The following is a 19,664-nucleotide window of genomic DNA, read 5'->3' on the forward strand; positions in this document are numbered from 1 at the left end:
TATTTGGCCAATATACCAAGGCTAAGGGTCCTGCGTAAGGACAGACCTTAGACGTGGTGCATTGGCCATATACCACACCTCCTCGGGGCTTATTGCTTAATAAATATAGTCATATGTGAATTAATAAGTTGTAATAAACTGTCTGCTCAATGAATAAGTCATAAACGGTATGTGAAAAATACAGTCTGCGCGATCTGAAGACTCTTTTGTCGGTCTTGCAGGTCTTGCACAAAGAAATATGTATTTTCAACACACGGTGGCGACACATCCAACCCTAATCAGAGCCAGATGGCTCGTGCAAGGCAAGCCGCACTCGGCATAGACGTTTTGGAAGCGTGCGCTGAGAGCTCGAAGGAAAGTAGTGGGACTCCGGAGGAGAGAGAGAAGGAGAGAGGGAAAGAGAGAGAAAGAACTTCGTGCTTTACATTACACACAGACACGGGATAAAGGACGACTGCGTGGACAGTTGTTATATACATTTTGTGCCGTTCAATTTGTAAATCAACGTTTACACGTGCGTTTACGGTTGTAGTGGATGTAAAGGGATTAGAATAGAATCGGGGGAATGTATCCTGCTCGGGCAACAGTGACCGACCGTCTTCCGAGATGTCAACTCCACATTCTCCGGGCCATCGTGCTACTCCAGGCCGTTCTAGAGATGACTGCGACCAGTAAGATTATGACTTTTTTATTACGGTGCTACAATGTAATGTCGCATCATCAGAAAAACACGAAACGTTTTATGGCATTAATGTTCATATTTTAAGACATTCATATGGTGACATAAATCTAGTATATTGGTCGCTAGCCTATATCAATCTATTCGATTGACGTGTCTGCAACAATTTTAATTTCCTCTTTTTAATTGTAATTGTTTCGTGTATTTTTGGGGGGTGATTTTCAAATGGTTATGTGGACTTTAAATTCGTTTTCTTTGGCTTTAAAATAGGCTACTTGTTTAAACAAACGTGTTATAATTTATTAGGCTACATTAATAATAACATACCTTACTGTATACAACAAGAGCTACATTATCTGTGGAAGGTGCTTACATAATAGACGTTCAAGTATTGTTCGCCGCCAAGTCTTTTATATTTGAAACAAAGCCAATTTAAACATTGATTTATAATCTCCCGTATTGAAAGACAAAGGGACTTCTCTTCTCAGGTGATGATGGAGGGGATAACCATCTCACTCCCAGCTGGAGGTCCATTGAGAGTGCCTACTAGTAACTACAAGTACTACTAGTAATTATGCATAGTTCTAGAAAGGTCTGGAACTCACCTTTCTGGTAAAAAAGTGTTATAAATTGCTGAGGTGTACTCATTTTTGAGGCACAAGCTCAAGGACATGTACAAATATTATGAAAATATTTAAAAAATCAAAAGAGAGGCAATAGGGCTTTCTAAATATATTAACAATCAAATTATAAACACATTACTATAAGATTTCACCTTTCTTTATTCTGTAAAATAAAGATGGTGACAATACAAAATTGTCACCATTTCACATAACTGATGACAGAGAATGTTCTGTCCTTCATCCTCGGGGTGATGCAGAGATGCCTCTCAAATGTCTGCACACTTGTTTCAACTTCAGCTTTAAGCATAAAGTGACGTTGTCTCTCTGTGACCCAGAGAAAGTGGTTTGTTCAAGTTTTACTCAATTATTTTGTATTTTTTCATGTTGAGAGCTATAAATAAATTTGATTATATTGCAGCGAGATGGGACCACTTTTGCTGCACTGTAAAAAAATGGCCTGTAATTTATACAGTAACTTACTGGCAGCACAGTAGCCAGTATGTAACTGTACATTTACAATAAATTACTGGCAGCACAGAAGACAGTAAATTATGGTAGATTTACAGGACCTTTAATTTGAACTGCATATTACTGGAACTCCTGACTACAGTAACATACTCTATTTCTAGAATTGACATTGCATTATTGAAAGCACTGTGGTTAGTAAACTGTTGCAGATTTACAGTGCAGGTAGCTAGTGCCAATGACAGGCAGGACGTCTGTTACATGTATTTTAAATAGGTATTTTAATATTATTAATACCTATTTTGTCATTTGTATTTCCCTGGCCCCAACTACAATTAACTATTTTGTAACAGTTTAATTATAATACATGTATTTTCTAATACAAATATATACCAGCAAGTAGCCCGCTTAACTACAACATTCTGGTAGCATAATCTTTTTACTTGCTATGACTGGCCTATTCTTGTTTACCTTCATTTAATACACTGACTGTATTACATTAAGTAGCTCTGGATGTGAGCGTCTGCTAAATGACCAAAATGTAAATGTGAAAATGATCACTTCCAAAGCACACTGCTGAATATTATTCGATTGACCTCCGCCCCCAAACAAGGCCACATTTGATCCAAATGCAAATAGTTTGAGGGTGGAGCTCATTAGAATAAGACCCGGCAGTGGTGCTTTGCAAATGCACATTTTCAACATCCACATTTTGGCCATTTAGCAGACGCTCTTGTCCAGAGCGACTTACAGTCGGTGCATTCATCTAAGGTTGTTAAAAAAAGAAACACATATCACTGAGAGAGCATGTAAAACCTTGCCGTAACCATTACTGGGAATGTTGTTGTAGTTAAGGATGCATTGGTCTTCAAAATATCCTTCATTTGTCGCAAGAGACCTTTTTGATATTTCTTTGCCCATGTCTGGCTAGTGCAAAATAGTGATGTTATGTTTGACCCTGGATCTCCGAGGCGTGTGTTGAAATCGTTAAGCAGTATGCTGATTCCTGTATGACTTTATCCGAAGTGTTGTTGAACAACCACCTGATTGCTTTGGTGTGGGACGTCATCTATAATGAGGATGTTGCTCTAAATGTTTGTGACTGGCAGGTGTGGGAGAATACACTATGTGTATCAAAGCCTCAAGTAGTGAACCTATTTTCTACACAATTGGCTGGAAAACCAAAAATGCTTCAGGAAGCTTTATTTCCTCATCATTAGTGCAAAGTACTTTATAGTAATATTGATGGTAATGCTTCCTGTAAGTTACTGTAAAAAGCAGAGTAATGACACAGTGCAATACTGTCAGAAAGTAAATGCTACTGTAATTATGATATCTTACAGTATTTTACTGTAAATACATGAGATTAATGCAAGCAGTTTGGCTGTTAGGTATTTGTATATTACCTCATATTTAGGAATATTTGGTGTTTCATATCACTTGCAGAGGAATTAACAAAGGCTCCCAAACAGCTGTGATTATAGGGCAAAACACATCAAAAGGACACAGTTTAATAGTCAATCATCAACAGTTTAAGACCTGGTATCACTTTCTGTTCCCTAAATAATATTTTTTTTTCGTGCACTACAACCACATATCAAAATGTTAACAACCACATTAACAAAATGTGTTAATGAGCCACCAATTCTTCCCCTCCCACAAAATGTCTATAGTTTTTTATTTACAGAATGCTGCAGTAAATATACAGCAAAACAGCACTTTATTGTTAAATTGTAGTAAAATTACAGCAATCGCTTGCAGTGAATATGTAATTATATCACACCAATTAATATTTAGCATTTTATATCACTTGCACCTGTAGAGGGTTGAACAAAGGCTTCTAAACCGGCAGTGAGTACATGAATCAAAAGGATGTGGCTAAACACTCAACCATTAAAGGTTTGATACCTCATACCCTTCTGATCTGTTTCCAATATACACATAACAGTTAGGGAACTACTAACCACATATCACTTAAATTGGTACAGCACTCTCACTGATGGGTGCAACAAGTATAGCCTCGCACAAGACACGCCTCAAAATGTGTTCATGACCACAGCAATACCGTGCAGCCACAAAAGGTTTTTGGCATTCCAAAATTACAGTATGGTAATGTATTCTGTGGGGGTGGTACTGATTTACAGTAAATTACTGGCAGCACAGTAGCCAGTAAATTACTGTAAATTTACAGGAAAAGGTTTTTAGATTCCAAAAATACAGTATGGTAGTGATGTTACGTTTGATACTGGATATCCTAAAGACATCTTAAAGCAGTTTATTTCGAAGCAGTGTGCCAATGCTTGGTTCTCTTTATCAGAAGCACGTGATCAATGATGTCCGAAGATTCGTTTTGTCGAACAACCACCTGATTTGGTTTGGCATTAGTTTTAGTAGAAGAGAAAAAGGCCACACTGTGCACACACTACGGCGTGTGAGACGTCATCTATAATAATATGGCTGTTCTAAATTATTTTGACCAGCAGGTGCCGCTAGTATGCCCTTTGTTGATCAAAGCCTCGAGTAATGAATCTATTTTCAACACGATCATCTGGAAATGCTCAATGGTTCAGGAAGCTTCATTCCACCATCACTACAGTATGGTACTGTATTCTATGGGGTGTTATTGACTTACAGTAAATTACTGGCAACACAGTAGCCAGTAAGTTACTGTAAATTTACAGGAATAATATATTTTTGTAATTGTATGGTACTGTATTCTGTGGGGTACATCATTCTCACTAATGGGTGCAACAAATATAGCCTCTTACAAGGCATGCATCCAAATGTGTTAATGAGACAGATAAAAACAAAAATACAGCAAAACAGGTTATACAATACTTTACTGTACAGTAAAGTGTCGCAGAATGCCATTGAACCCCCATAATGCATTGCTATGTACAGTTCTCTAATATAGAATTACAGTAGCTAACTTGGAAAGGTTTGCTGTAAACTTACAGCAATTTGTTACAGTGCTGCATTCCCTAGGCTCTCCCTTTTGATATGCCATATCCCATGCAGGGCTCTGAGCTTCACAATCAGAATAAATCTAGCCTTTGTCTGGATAGGCTAGAAAAGTTGACATGTCACTCCCTATGCAAATAAGGTGTCAGATTTCACATTCTCCATCTCAGCTCCTCTTAGGCAGGTTCAGCTGAAAGGGGAGACTCTGCTATTTAGCTGAGTATACAGAAATGGATGTTGTGCCGTTCACAGACCTCCCTGTACAAAAAAAGACTGTTGGAACTGTTCTAGAACCGCCACTAGTCCCCTAAATAGGGGACATCAAATTGGTTTTAAAGCAAACTCAGTGATACAGTACTGACTGATGCTGAGAGTAATGACTTCAAATGAAATGCCGAGTTCAAGAACATTGGGAAATGGCGGCACTCCAATTGTTGTTTATTTTTAAGACAAAAAGTCCACCTCATTTCACCTTTTTATTTTCGGCAGGGCAGTATTAACGCATTTCAAGTTTTAATGTCACATGCACAAGTATGGTGAAATGCTTTCTTGCAAACTCAAAACCCAACAATGCAATAATTCATTAATAACAATGACAATAACAATAACATCCACCAGAAATAAGAAGAAATATGAAGAACACAATAAGAAAGTAAGCATACGATATACAGGGTCAGTTCCAATACCTTATTTACAATGTGCAGGGATACTGGAGTGATGGAGGTAGATATGTATAAGGGTAAGGAGACAGGGATACTGGAGTGATGGAGGTAGATATGTATAAGGGTAAGGAGACAGGGATTGTGGAGTGATGGAGGTGGATATGTATAAGGGTAAGGTGACAGGGATACTGGAGTGATAGAGGTAGATATGTATAAGGGTAATGTGACAGGGATACTGGAGTGATGGAGGTGGATGGGTATAAGGGTAAGGAGACAGGGATACTGGAGTGATGGAGGTGGATATGTATAAGGGTAAGGTGACAGGGATACTGGAGTGATAGAGGTGGATATGTATAAGGGTAAGGTGACAGGGATACTGGAGTGATGGAGGTGGATAGGTATAAGGGTAAGGAGACAGGGATACTGGAGTGATGGAGGTAGATATGTATAGGGGGAAGGTGACTAGGCAACAGGATATATAATAAACAGAGTAGCAGCAGCTTGTATGTGAGTGGGTGTGCGTGTGTGTAGAGTTATATGTGAGTGAGCAGATGCTGGAGTGAGTGTGCATAGACAGTGGAAAACCTAAAGGTCAATAAAGATACAAGGTTAACTGAAATAGTCTGTGTAGCTATTTTGTTAGCTGTTTATCAGTCTTATTGATTGGGGATAGAAGCTGTTCAAGAGCCTGTTGTTGCCAGGCTTGATGCGCCGGTACCGCTTGCCGTGCGGAAGTAGAGAGAATACTCTATGACTTGGGTGGTTGGAGCCTTTAACGATTTTCCGCGCCTTCCTACCTCGCTGCCTGTTATAGATGTTCTGGATTGCAGGGAGCTCGGCCCCAGTGATGTACTGGGCTGTCCACACCACCCTATGTAGCTCCATGCAATCGAGGGCGGTGCTGTTACCATACCAGGCAGTGATGCAGCCAGTAAAAATGCTCTCAATGGTACAGCTGTAAAACCTTTTCAAACTTCCGAAGGGGAAGAGGTGCTGTCACGCCTTCTTCACGACTGGGCGCATGTGTTTGGACCATTTTAAGTCTTTAGGGATTTGGACACAGAGGAACTTGAAGCTCTCGACCTGCTCCACTGCGGCCCTGTGGAAGGGGGTGTGCTCGCCCTCCCGTTTCCTGTAGTCCCCGATCAGCTCCTTGGTCTTACTGATGTTGAGGTTGTTGTTCTGGCACCACACTGCCAGGTCACTGACCTCCTCTCTGTAGACCGACTCATCGTCGCCGGTGATCAGCCCTTCCACCGTCGCGTCGTCAGCAAACTTAATGATGGTGTTGGAGTCGTGCATGGCCACGCAGTCATGGGTGAACAGGGAGTACAGTAGGGGACTAAGCACACACCCGTGTGGGGCCTCTGTGTTTAGGGTCAGTGTGGCGGAGGTGATGTCGCCTACCCTCACCATCTGGGGTCGGCCCATCAGGACATCCAGGATCCAGTTGCAGATGGAGGTGATCTGGTTACGAGCTTGGAGGGGACAATGGTGTTGAACGCTGAGCTGTAGTGAATGAACAGCATTTTCACATAGGCATTCCTCTTATCTAGGTGGATGAGGGTAGTGTGGAGTGTAATTAAGATTGCGTCATCTATGGATCTGTTGGGATGTTATGCAAATTGAGGTGGGTCTAAGGAAGCCTAGAAGAGCTTCCAGGCTTCCTTCATAACGGTCAACTGTGAATGAGAGAAACAAATAATTACAGGGGCAGTTTGGTCAAACTAATCCCGTTCGAATTGTCCACCGGAAAGACGGACATGCTGGGGTAACAATTACATAACCAATGTCCTGTAGTAATACTAGTCCCGTTCGAATTGTCCACCGGAAAGACTGACCTGCTGGGGTAACAATTACATAACCAATGTTCTGTAGTAATACTAGTCTCGGGCGAATAGGACTGAAGCAAAACATTCATTCTCCTCCTTCTCCACACTTAACCTGTGAAAGGTTATAAACATCCCATGACTCTATATACACTTTTTAACTGCTCTATATAACCTTCATAACTGCTGTCTGTAGGAGGAAGATGCCCAGGTGTCTGTGGCCTTGTGTGAAGTATTGGATAGTTTGGAACGGAGGACATTGGACATTCATTTCCAATTTTGGTTTGCCCTCATGTGAATCAAATAGGATTTTCGTTTGTTACCCAGTTTGTCTATGTGTGATTAATCTCCAGCTAGAAGATGTGTCTGGGTTTGTTTGGATTACACCAGTCCTCCCTACTGGTTTTGGATATTATTTACAATGGTTGGAGGAGGCAGAGCTTTCTAAAGCCATATTCTGGAATGCCACTCTCTCTCTCAGACTAGAGTCAGGAGCCCAGAATGTTAACCCAAGATACTTCACTGTCTGAGTTATAACCCCTCTTCACATGGGGTTTTATAATGGAACAGAGGAGGAGGAAAACTCACCCCCTCGTAACCATTTCACATCTCAACCAGCAGACTGGAAAAGAGGAGTGGAAAGAAACAGCTATTCGGAATCGGCCGTGATACAGTCTCATTCTCTTACTCTTTCATAACAGTCAGAGGGCTATAAATCATTTGGGTGGAACTACCTCGACGGCAGATTTTGAACGAGACAGAATGTTGACATTAAAGGCACTTTACCTTTGAAAAAACTCACCCCGTGGACTCTGTCTCTTTCAGGGAGACTGAAAAGTCCTCGCCCTCCTCAGCTCTGATAGCTGAGCTCTTATACCCCTTTCTCATCTCTTCTCCTAATGCATGGTACAGTAACTCAGCCATCCACTAGTGCATCTTTAAAAGCCTTCTCAGACTTCCAGGAATGTGGAAGATTAACTATACGTGTGAAACAGATGTAGTGTGTGTGTGTGTGTGTGTGTGTGTGTGTGTGTGTGTGTGTGTGTGTGTGTGTGTGTGTGTGTGTGTGTGTGTGTGTGTGTGTGTGTGTGTGTGTGTGTGTGTGTGTGTGTGTGTGTGTGTGTGTGTGTTTGGGACAATTTGGGTCCAGTTTGAAGCATCTGGAAAGAAAAGAAAGTCACACACCTATTAATCAGCACTAAGTCATAAATCATACACTCCACGCCCCTTGTTACTTTCAAACAACAGTGTGTAAAGTATGTCATGCAATAGCAATTACCTATTTCCCTTTTGTTAATAACCTCAGATGTTTGCCAAGTTTATATGGCAGTATTGCTCAACATACACAATGTTTGGAAGATGACTTATCTTGGCTTATTGTTTAATTGATGGTTATAGAATTCTTGTGGATTGTTACATAAAACTGATGGATGTGGATTAGATGAACAAATTTAATACGACCACCATAAGACATCCATTTAAAAAAAAAAAAAGTTTACCCTCAGTCTCTTTCCTCAAGTTATGATTATTGTATGTTTGGGCTTGTAGTGAGTGATTGTAGTGAAGCAACTGGGAGTAGTAGCAGAGCTACACTGTTACAGAAAACTTTAAATTATATAATATTTTGTATTACAATAAAATACTCTGAAACGTTTCATACTGTAAATTATAGTGCATTGTGGGAAAATGTTGTGGGCGGGGAAAGAATTGCTTTATTTCGAATGGTACTGTAATTCCACCCTGCAGAATACATGACAGTTTTTTTGGTAGGGAGGTTACGTTTGATACCGGAGCGCCGAGGCATGTGTCAAAATCGCTAAGCAGTTTACTTTGAAGCAATATGCTGATGCCTGTATCCCTTTATTAGAACCACGTGATCAATGGCGTTCGAAGCTTTGTTTTGTCGAACAACCACCTGATTTGGTTTGGTATTGGTTTTGGTAGAAGACAAAAAAGCTACTATGTGCACGCGCTACAGCGTGTGGGACGTCGTCTATAACAATCTCACTGCTCTAAATTGTTTTGACCAGCAGGTGCCACTAGTGTACGCTGTGTTGAGCAAAGCCTCGTTTAATGAACCTATTTTCAACAGAATTGGCTGGAACTTCAAACCTTAAGGAAGGTTAGTTTCCCATCACTACTTTTCGGAGCACCAAAGACCTTTTGACCACTATAGATGGTATTTTTTATTACTTGCAATTCTAGAGGCTTTAAAACTGGCAGCGTCTACAGGGTAACTAGACCAAAAGGACACAGCAGAACTATCATCCAGTTAAAGTTTAAGATTTGTTGCCACTTCAATCTGTCTCCTAGCGTTAATATATTGATAAGGCATTATAACCACATAAGAGTTAAATTGGTACAGCATTCTTACTCACGGGTGTAACAAATATAACCTCTTACCAGACATGCCTCAAAATATGTTAATGAGCCAGATGGACCTCTCGTGGGTGCATGGTATTGTTCTATTTTTTTTGCCACTGTAAAGATACGGTACTGAATTCTGTGGGGTGGAATTACAGCAATTTCCCACAATGCACCATCTTTAACAGTATGCTGCAGTAAAAGGTTCCCAAGTGTTTCACTGATGATAATGCCTAAACTGACTGTATAAATGACAGTTTTCCGTTCCAGCGTATGTCTCTCTCCCCTTGCAACCTCGTGTTATTTAAGCATACGTATTCACGTTCCTTTGTCATGTCCTCGTTTTGTCTCTGCCCTCTCTGTGCTAGAGAGAGGGTTTCCTAAAGTTTCTTCATTACGAACTGAAGCCAAGCGTGGAAAACCCCTTCCTGTAATTACTGACTCTACATTGCACAGTGGAGGTGAGGGCATGGCGGAGAGAAAAACCTCCTCTGCATATCCATGGGCTCAAGAGTTTAACAGATATGGAAAAGGGAGGTTGGCTCTTTGCTGTATATCTGACTTGTTATTTAAAACTCCTATTGTAGCTAAGGGCCTGGATCCCTTGACTCAGTGTCAAAAATGTGCCGAAATGATCAGTTATTTGATAGAATGACATTGATTATTTAAGAAGATACTTAAAAGGTGCCATTATTAGGCATGCATCAATGCACCCCATGGGTTGTTTAGGCTATGCAATAATGTAGGCATTATGCCAATGTAGTAAAAATATATGTACATTTCACTGAAAGGTATAAAATTACATTTAAAGAAATTCCACTGTAAATATGTTAGTGTACATTTCTTAAGCCTGTTTGCATTGTATTAAGGACTTAAGGCTCTCAAACACTGCACCGAATGTGGGCCTATCATTCGGGAAGTCTAGCGTTCGTCTGCCGATCATTCAGTGTGCTGTGTTTTAGGGATCACCCCCTGTCAACATCTGACTGCCAAAATGTTTCAAGCAGTTCGACATGTAAAATCGGTGCACACCCGGTTCACAAATTACGTTCAGAGCTGCTAAGTAATCTTGCCCAGCAAACGCTATTGGTGTGTCTGAGCCCTTAACTTATTTGGGGTAGGGGGCAGTATTGGGTAGCTTGGATGAAAAACGTGCCCAAATTAAGCTGCCTGCTACTCAGCCGTACAAGATAGAATATGCTAGAATATCGTAGCTCCCAGACAGGTTAACCTGGTTATCCTGTCTAGGACTGGGGAACCCCCCCCCCCCGCAACTGCCAATGAAAGTGTAGGGCGCCAAATTCAAAACAACAAAAATCTCATAATTAAAATTCCTCAAGCATTTTAAAGATAAAATCCTCGTTAATCCAGCCACAGTGTCTGATTTCAAAAAGGATTTACAGCGAAAGAACCACAAACGATTATGCTAGGTCACCACCAAGCCACAGAAGAAGAAAAAATCAGCCAAAGAGAGGAGTCACAAAAAGCACAAATAGAGATAAAATGAATCACTAACCTTTGATGATCTTCATCAGATGACACTCATAGGACTTCATGTTACACAATACATGTATGTTTTGTTTGATAAAGTTCATATTTATATTAAAAAAAATCTGAGTTTACATTGGAGCGTTACGTTCAGTAGTTCTAAAACATGCGGTGATTGTGCAGAGAGCAACATTAAATTTCAGAAATACTCATAATAAACATTGATAAAGATACGACTATTGTACGTGGAACTTTAGATAATCTTCTCCTTAATGCAACCACGGTGTCAGATTTCAAAAAAGCAAACCGTGCAATAATCTGAGTACAGCCTTTAGGCAACAAAGCAGCCAAAAAGATACCCGCCATATTGGGTAGTCAACATTACTCAGAATTTTTTTTATTAATATTCACTTACCTTTGATGATCGTCATCAGAATGCACTCACAGGAATCCCAGTTCCACCATAAATGTTTGATTTGTTCGATAATGTCCATCAGTTATGTCCAAATATCTTCTTTTGTTAGGGTGTTTGGTAAACAAATCCAAAAGCGCGTTACAGCCCGTAGAAACATGCCAAACTAAGTATGGAATAAATCTTTAGGATGTTTTTAACATAAAACTTCATTAATCTTCCAACCGAACAATTCCTTTGTCTGTACAAATGAAGTGGAACGTAGCTACCTTTCACGTGAGCGCGCCAGACCTAGGCTGTGGCACTCTGCCAGACCACTCACTCAAAGAGCTCTTATGTGCCCCTCCTTTAGAGTAGAATCCTCAAAACAGTTTCTAAATACTGTTGACATCTAGTGGAAGCCTTGGGAAGTGAAACATAACTAATATCCCACTGTATCTTCAATGGGGGCTGAGTTGAAAAACTACAAACCTCAGATTTCCCACTTCCTGGTTGGATTTTTTTCTCAGGTTTTTGCCTGCCATATGAGTTATGTTATACTCACAGACATCATTCAAACAGAGTGTTTTCTATCCAATACTAATAATATATTAGTATCTGGGACTGAGTAGGAGGCAGTTCACTCTGGGCTCGCTATTCATCCAAAAGTGAAAATGCTGCCCCCTATCACAAAGAAGTTATGGAACGCGTTGCATGCAGACAGGCAAAATCTCTTGTCCCCTTAAAATTAGGCCTTTGTACGTTTCCACGCTCTCTCACAGCTGATTAAAAAAAATACTGAACAGGATTCTTAGCCAAAGATTAATATTTATTTTAAAATGAAAATATACATGCAATTTACCCTTCATAAATTTATTCCTTCATTTTTCCTTGCTCTGTCCTTATTAAGTTTAAAAAAAACATTTTCCCAAAGATGTGACAGGCAGCATCAGGTTTCTCTCCATAAAGAAGGGCTTTTATGCATTCATAATTTCCCACAGCATCATGTCCATTTAGGAACAGATCACTCATATATGCTTCCCCAGAGCAGAGCAGAGCTAGAGTAGCAGTGGTTGTGGTGACTGGTGATGGGGCTAATGTTGGCTGGCTGGCTGGCTCGTATATCTGAGAAACAGTCTGTCTGAGGAAGGGTAACCTCCTTGCCTTCTCCCTGCCACCCATGACATCATGGCTTTGGATGGGGATGCCTTGGCACTTGGCAGGCACCCGCTGCTGCCACTCCTAGCTCTTAAACTAAAATCACCCCAAGGATCACTCTCCTTCTCTCTCTTGCTCTCTCTCTTTTTTCCTTCTATCCCTCTTTCTTTCTCCCTATTCCATTTTTCCCCCCCAAACTCATCCCAGGATCACTCTCTTGCTGTCTCTCTCTTTTCTTTCTCTTTCTCCCACTTACTAGCTCGTTCTCCTTTTTCCCCCCCATTTCTGTCCCACTCCCTCACCCTCATGGTGTCGCAGCTCTACTGTACCTGGCTGGTGTACTGTTCGGTTTGGCTGTGGATCCACACTTGGCTGCTGTTATCTGAGTTGACTGGCATGCTGTTCTTGGCATGGCTGGGTGTGTTTACTCACTGTGTTCTGTGTGAGAGGAAAAAGGCAGAAAGGATGGGCGACGGTTTGAGCTTTCGAAATCCAGCTTCTGTTCTGTTCTCTCCCCCACCTCAAACATTCTGCTTGCGCTGTGAAAACCACTGGACCATCAGTTTAGTCCCAGGAATCAGAAATGTGTTAGTTCACATCACTTGATTAATAGAATACAGTGCCTTCAGAAAGTATTCGCACCACTTGACGTGTTCCACATTTAGTTGTGTTACAGCCTGAATTTAAAATGGATAATGTCAAAGTGTAATTATGTTTTTAGAAATGTTTACAAATGAATTAAAAATGAAAAGCTGAAATGTCTTGAGTCAATAAGTATTCAACCCCTTTTGTTATGGCAAGCCTAAATAAGTTCAGGAGTAAAGATTTGCATAACAAGTAACATAATAAGGTTCATGGACTCACTCTCTATGCAATAATAGTGTTTAACATGACTTTTGAATGACTACCTCATCTCTGTACGCCACACATACAATTAGCTGTAAGATCCCTCAGTCGAGCAGTGAATTTCAAACACAGATTCAACCACAAAGACCAGGGAGGGTTTCCAATGCCTCACAAAGGGCACCTATTGGTAGATGGGTCAAATAAACTGATATTGAATGTCCCTTTGAGTATGGTGAAGTTATTACTTACACTTCGGATTGTGTATCAATACACACAGTCACTACAAAGATACTGGCGTCCTTCCTAACTCAGTTGCCGGAGAGGAGGGAAACCACTCTGGGATTTCACACAGCAAAATCTATGGTGTAAATTTAACTCTGAAAGTAAATGTCACTGATTTTCAGTGAACATATGAGTCCCACTACAAAGATACTGGCGTCCTTCCTAACTCAGTTGCCGGAGAGGAGGGAAACCACTCTGAGATTTCACACAGCAAAATCAATGGTGTAAATTTAACTCTGAAAGTACATTTTCAGAGTTTTCATTTTCAGTGAACATATGAGTCCCACTGTACTGGTGTTAAAATAATCTCCTCCCCTGTGGGAAAGCAACATCATGCTGGTCTCGCTCTTGGCAGAGATTCCATTTAGAGCTCAGTGGCAGAGACAAACTCTGTGAGATAAACTTCTAAATTGATAGTGCTATTTGTTTAGGTGATTTTACAGCAAGCTAGCTGCTTCACATGCTGATATTGATATTTGGTATTATTGTGTGTAGCTATGTTTTCTAGCTAGCTCCATAGCTAGCCAGCTCGTCAGCCCAGGGAGAGGGAGATCATTGCATTGTGGGTTTTGTAATAGACTTGAGCTGAAACAGACCCCCCCCCCCAAAAAAAAATCACAGTTTTACCAATCTTCTTATTACAACAAAATGAAACATTTGTTCACAGAAAACATTGCTTTCAGATATTAGTGTTATTTAACAGTGTTAATTATAGGAATTTGGGATGAATTATTCCTTTAAACATTGAGCATTTACATCCAATTGTGTCAAAAGTAGGTTCATTACTCGAGGCTTTGATCAACACGTTTTAATGTTACAATAGTGGCACCTGCTGGTCAAAATAATTTAAAACAAATGACACGCTGTAGCATGTGCACAGGGTAGCCTTTTTGTCTTCTACCAAAACCAATACCAAAGATTCTGGATATACTGACGAGATTCATGTCTCTCCGCCTTAACAATGGGAGTCGTTGTCCACAAAGTGGCACGGCGGGTTGTCCTGCTACCTCCTATCCTTTCTTTGGATTGGTGGATACATCTCATATTGTAATACTTCCTGAATATTCAATGAGGATGTTTGACGTCAACCGCCTGTATTCAATGGAAAGAAAGGCTATGCTACTAAGCCTCTCGAGGCCTCCCTCTTCCTCTCAGCCAATACCACACCGGTGGTTGTTCGACAAAGTGAAGGACGCCATTTTGACGTTCTTCTGATAAAGAAGAATCCGCACACTGCTCGGAAGTAAACCGCTTAGTGATTTTGACACATGCGTCAGCGCTCAGGTATCAAATGTCACACCACTACTTGCAAGGTGATGTGTAATTCCTCTTGGAATCCAGCCAGAGTTAGGATAGCCAACAGTGGGCAATTGACTAGGAAACTCACCTAAAACACTACTTAAACTATTTTAAACCAGAACAACTATTTCAGTAACAAGTGCAAAAAATCTAACTAACTCATTGGATTAGTTTAGAAAAATGTATGTTATTTATCTTTGTGTTGATGCAATAGAGCATGCTGGGAAATATGATAATGATGGGTGTGGTGTGGTTTTACTGTTTTACTCTCCACAGTGTAGAACAATAACTCTAATTATTAACACCAACACTGGGGGTTCTTTTACACCACTGAGTGCTCATTTCACTCGTAAAAATTTAATTTAACTCTTGAATCAACACTAGAAATGTCACACTGAAAAAGCAACACTGGACAATTTGCTGTGCACAGTGAGGCCAATGGTGACTTTAAAAAAGTTATGGAGTTCAATGGCTGTGATGGGAGAAAACTGAGGATGGATCAACAACATTGTAGTTACTCCACAATACCAACCTAAATGACAGAGTGAAAAGAAGGAAAACCTGTGCAGAATAAAAATATTTCAAAACATGCATCCTGTTTGCAAAAAGGCACTGAATTAAAACTGAAATATTTTTAGCAATAAAATAACTTAAATTAACTTTATGTCCTGAATACAAAGTGTGGTGGTGGCTGCATCATGTTATGGGTATGATTGTCATCGTCAAGGAGTAGGGGATTTTTTAGGATAAAAAGAAACAGAATAGAGTTAAGCACCTGGAAAACCTGGTTCAGTCTGCTTTCCAACAGACACTGGGAGACAAATTCACCTTTCAGCAGGACAATAACCTAAAACACTGGAGTTGCTTACCAAGAAGACGTTGTATGTTCCTGAGTGGCCTAATTACAGTGTGACTTAAATTGGCTTGAAAGCAATGATCAACAACCAACTTCACAGAGCTTGAATATTGTTTTTAAAGAATAACGTGAAAATATTGTACAATCCAGGTGTGCAAAGCTCTTAGAGACTTACCCAGAAAGACTCACAGCTGTAATCGCTGCCAATGGTGATTCTAAAATGTATTGACTCAGGGGTGTGAATACTTATGTAAATTAGATATTTTTTGCAAAAATGTCTCAATACATGTTTTCACTTTGTCATTATGGAGTATTGTATGTAGGTGGGTGCGAGGAAAAACAAATATTTAAACCATTTTGAATTCAGGGTGTAACACATCAAAATGTGGAATAAGTCAAGGGGTATGAATACTTTTTGAAGGCCCCAAAATACCATGTTCATTTCCCTCGTGACAGTCACTGTTTCTCTTTCACTGTTTCTCTCTCGCTCTCTCTCGCTCACTCTCTCTCGCTCTCTCTCTCCTGGTGAGTTGTTGAGTTGAGGTAGCACTCTCCTCTCTACAGGTGTTTCTGGTGAGAATAACGTCTGGCTAACTAGCACCCTGAGCGCTAAAACAGGCCAGTTTGGATTGCAGGAAATGTCATTTCACGGGCCTCTAATGATTTGTGTTCATTACGGAGCTATGTTAAGGCAAAAAAAAAAACACTTCTTTATTACCATGGTTCCTTATTACCACAGTCTCTGTGAGTAGAGAGAGGAACATAGGCTTAAGAGGGCAAAGTTGATTTGGCGGTACTATATATTTGTGTGTGCTTTTTTGTACTGAACCTGCTTGGCCTCCACGTTAAGCTGTTTAGCAGTACTCCGCCTTCATTTTACCCTGTTTGTTTAACATACAAACGTGTGTTTAACTCTTCTCTTCTTTTATTGGTTGGTAATTAGTTTCAGTAGCCATACAAACTTTAATCCTGCTGTAGTCTGAAGGTTAGGAAATCTACCCTCTTTGAAGATTAGTTCCTTTAAAGAGGGTTAGGTCTAAGCCAGTGGTTGGACACGCCGACTCTGGCCACCGAATGCGCCGTGTATGTCGTAGCAGCTCAATGAGAGGCATTTATAACAGGATTGGGGGAAGTCTAGGCCATTTTCATCCCATTGTTTTAGGGAGGATAATTGAGGTCGATTGGTGTTGCTTCTGTGCGTCAAAGAAAGGACGACCAAAGTTGGGTCATGAGTAATCTGCCTGTTGAGGCGCCTGGAAATGTTTGTGTATTTGGAGAAAGAGGTTTATTCTCTGGAAATGTTTGTGTATTTGGAGAAAGAGGAAAGTTTATTCTCTGAAAATGTTTGTGTATTTGGAGAAAGATGAAAGTTTATTCTCTGGAAATGTTTGTGTATTTGGAGAAAGAGGAAAGTTTATTCTCTGGAAATGTTTGTGTATTTGGAGAAAGAGGAAAGTTTATTCTCTGGAAATGTTTGTGTATTTGGAGAAAGAGGAAAGTTTATTCTCTGGAAATGTTTGTGTATTTGGAGAAAGAGGAAAGTTTATTCTCTGGAAATGTTTGTGTATTTGGAGAAAGAGGAAAGTTTATTCTCTGGAAATGTTTGTGTATTTGGAGAAAGAGGAAAGTTTATTCTCTGGAAATGTTTGTGTATTTGGTTTAGAAATGTTTGTGTATTTGGAGAAAGAGGAAAGTTTATTCTCTGGAAATGTTTGTGTATTTGGAGAAAGAGGAAAGTTTATTCTCTGGAAATGTTTGTGTATTTGGAGAAAGAGAAAGTTTATTCTCTGGAAATGTTTGTGTATTTGGAGAAAGGAAAGGAAATGTTTGTGTATTTTATTTTATTCTGGAAATGTTTGTGTATTTGGAGAAAGAGGAAAGTTTATTCTCTGGAAATGTTTGTGTATTTGGAGAAAGAGGAAAGTTTATTCTCTGGAAATGTTTGTGTATTTGGAGAAAGAGGAAAGTTTATTCTCTGGAAATGTTTGTGTATTTGGAGAAAGAGAAGTTTATTCTCTGGAAATGTTTTGTATTTGGAGAAAGAGGAAAGTTTATTCTCTGGAAATGTTTGTGTATTTGGAGAAAGAGGTATTTGGAGAAAGAGGAAGTTTATTCTCTGGAAATGTTTGTGTATTTGAGAAAGTATTTGGAGAAAGTTTATTCTCTGGAAATGTTTGTGTATTTGGAGAAAGAGGAAAGTTTATTCTCTGGAAATGTTTGTGTATTTGGAGAAAGAGGAAAGTTTATTCTCTGGAAATGTTTGTGTATTTGGAGAAAGAGGAAAGTTTATTCTCTGGAAATGTTTGTGTATTTGGAGAAAGAGGAAAGTTTATTCTCTGGAAATGTTTGTGTATTTGGTTTAGAAATGTTTGTGTATTTGGAGAAAAGTTTATTCTCTGGAAATGTTTGTGTATTTGGAGAAAGAGGAAAGTTTATTTCTGGAAATGTTTGTGTATTTGGAGAAAGAGGAAAGTTTATTCTCTGGAAATGTTTGTGTATTTGGAGAAAGAGGAAAGTTTATTCTCTGGAAATGTTTGTGTATTTGGAGAAAGAGGAAAGTTTATTCTCTGGAAATGTTTGTGTATTTGGAGAAAGAGGTTTATTCTCTGGAAATGTTTGTGTATTTGGAGAAAGAGGAAAGTTTATTCTCTGGAAATGTTTGTGTATTTGGAGAAAGAGGAAAGTTTATTCTCTGGAAATGTTTGTGTATTTAGTTTATTCTCTGGAAATGTTTTGTATTTGGAGAAAGAGGAAAGTTTATTTGGAGAAAGAGGAAAGTTTATTCTCTGGAAATGTTTGTGTATTTGGAGAAAGATTTGGAGAAAAGTTTATTCTCTGGAAATGTTTGTGTATTTGGAGAAAGAGGAAAGTTTATTCTCTGGAAATGTTTGTGTATTTGGAGAAAGAGGAAAGTTTATTCTCTGGAAATGTTTGTGTATTTGGAGAAAGAGGAAAGTTTATTCTCTGGAAATGTTTGTGTATTTGGAGAAAGAGGAAAGTTTATTCTCTGGAAATGTTTGTGTATTTGGAGAAAGAGGAAAGTTTATTCTCTGGAAATGTTTGTGTATTTGGAGAAAGAGGAAAGTTTATTCTGGAAATGTTTGTGTATTTGGAGAAAGAGGAAAGTTTATTCTCTGGAAATGTTTGTGTATTTGGAGAAAGAGGAAAGTTTATTCTCTGGAAATGTTTGTGTATTTGGAGAAAGAGGAAAGTTTATTCTCTGGAAATGTTTGTGTATTTGGAGAAAGAGGAAAGTTTATTCTCTGGAAATGTTTGTGTATTTGGAGAAAGAGGAAAGTTTATTCTCTGGAAATGTTTGTGTATTTGTTTATTCTCTGGAAATGTTTGTGTATTTGGAGAAAGAGGAAAGTTTATTCTCTGGAAATGTTTGTGTATTTGGAGAAAGAGGAAAGTTTATTCTCTGGAAATGTTTGTGTATTTGGAGAAAGAGGAAAGTTTATTCTCTGGAAATGTTTGTGTATTTGGAGAAAGAGGAAAGTTTATTCTCTGGAAATGTTTGTGTATTTGGAGAAAGAGGAAAGTTTATTCTCTGGAAATGTTTGTGTATTTGGAGAAAGAGGAAAGTTTATTCTCTGGAAATGTTTGTGTATTTGGAGAAAGAGGAAAGTTTATTCTGGAAATGTTTGTGTATTTGGAGAAAGAGGAAAGTTTATTCTGGAAATGTTTGTGTATTTGGAGAAAGAGGAAAGTTTATTCTCTGGAAATGTTTGTGTATTTGGAGAAAGAGGTTTATTCTCTGG

At 39.4% G+C, this 19,664-nt stretch overlaps 1 protein-coding gene across 1 annotated transcript in view; it reads left to right on the forward strand.

Moving 5' to 3' along the window:
- The first annotated feature begins 369 nt into the window (after window positions 1-369).
- Window positions 370-19,664, forward strand: part of LOC124038025 (inactive tyrosine-protein kinase transmembrane receptor ROR1-like) — a 223,050-nt gene continuing 203,755 nt past the window's right edge. The window contains exon 1 of the mRNA XM_046353389.1: window positions 370-671. Within this exon, the coding sequence (XP_046209345.1) occupies window positions 566-671 (106 nt within the window). The 5' untranslated portion in view covers window positions 370-565. The remainder of the gene's footprint in view (window positions 672-19,664) is intronic.

This window comes from Oncorhynchus gorbuscha, linkage group LG06 (assembly GCF_021184085.1).
Source record: "Oncorhynchus gorbuscha isolate QuinsamMale2020 ecotype Even-year linkage group LG06, OgorEven_v1.0, whole genome shotgun sequence".
In the NCBI taxonomy this organism is placed as follows: domain Eukaryota; kingdom Metazoa; phylum Chordata; class Actinopteri; order Salmoniformes; family Salmonidae; genus Oncorhynchus; species Oncorhynchus gorbuscha.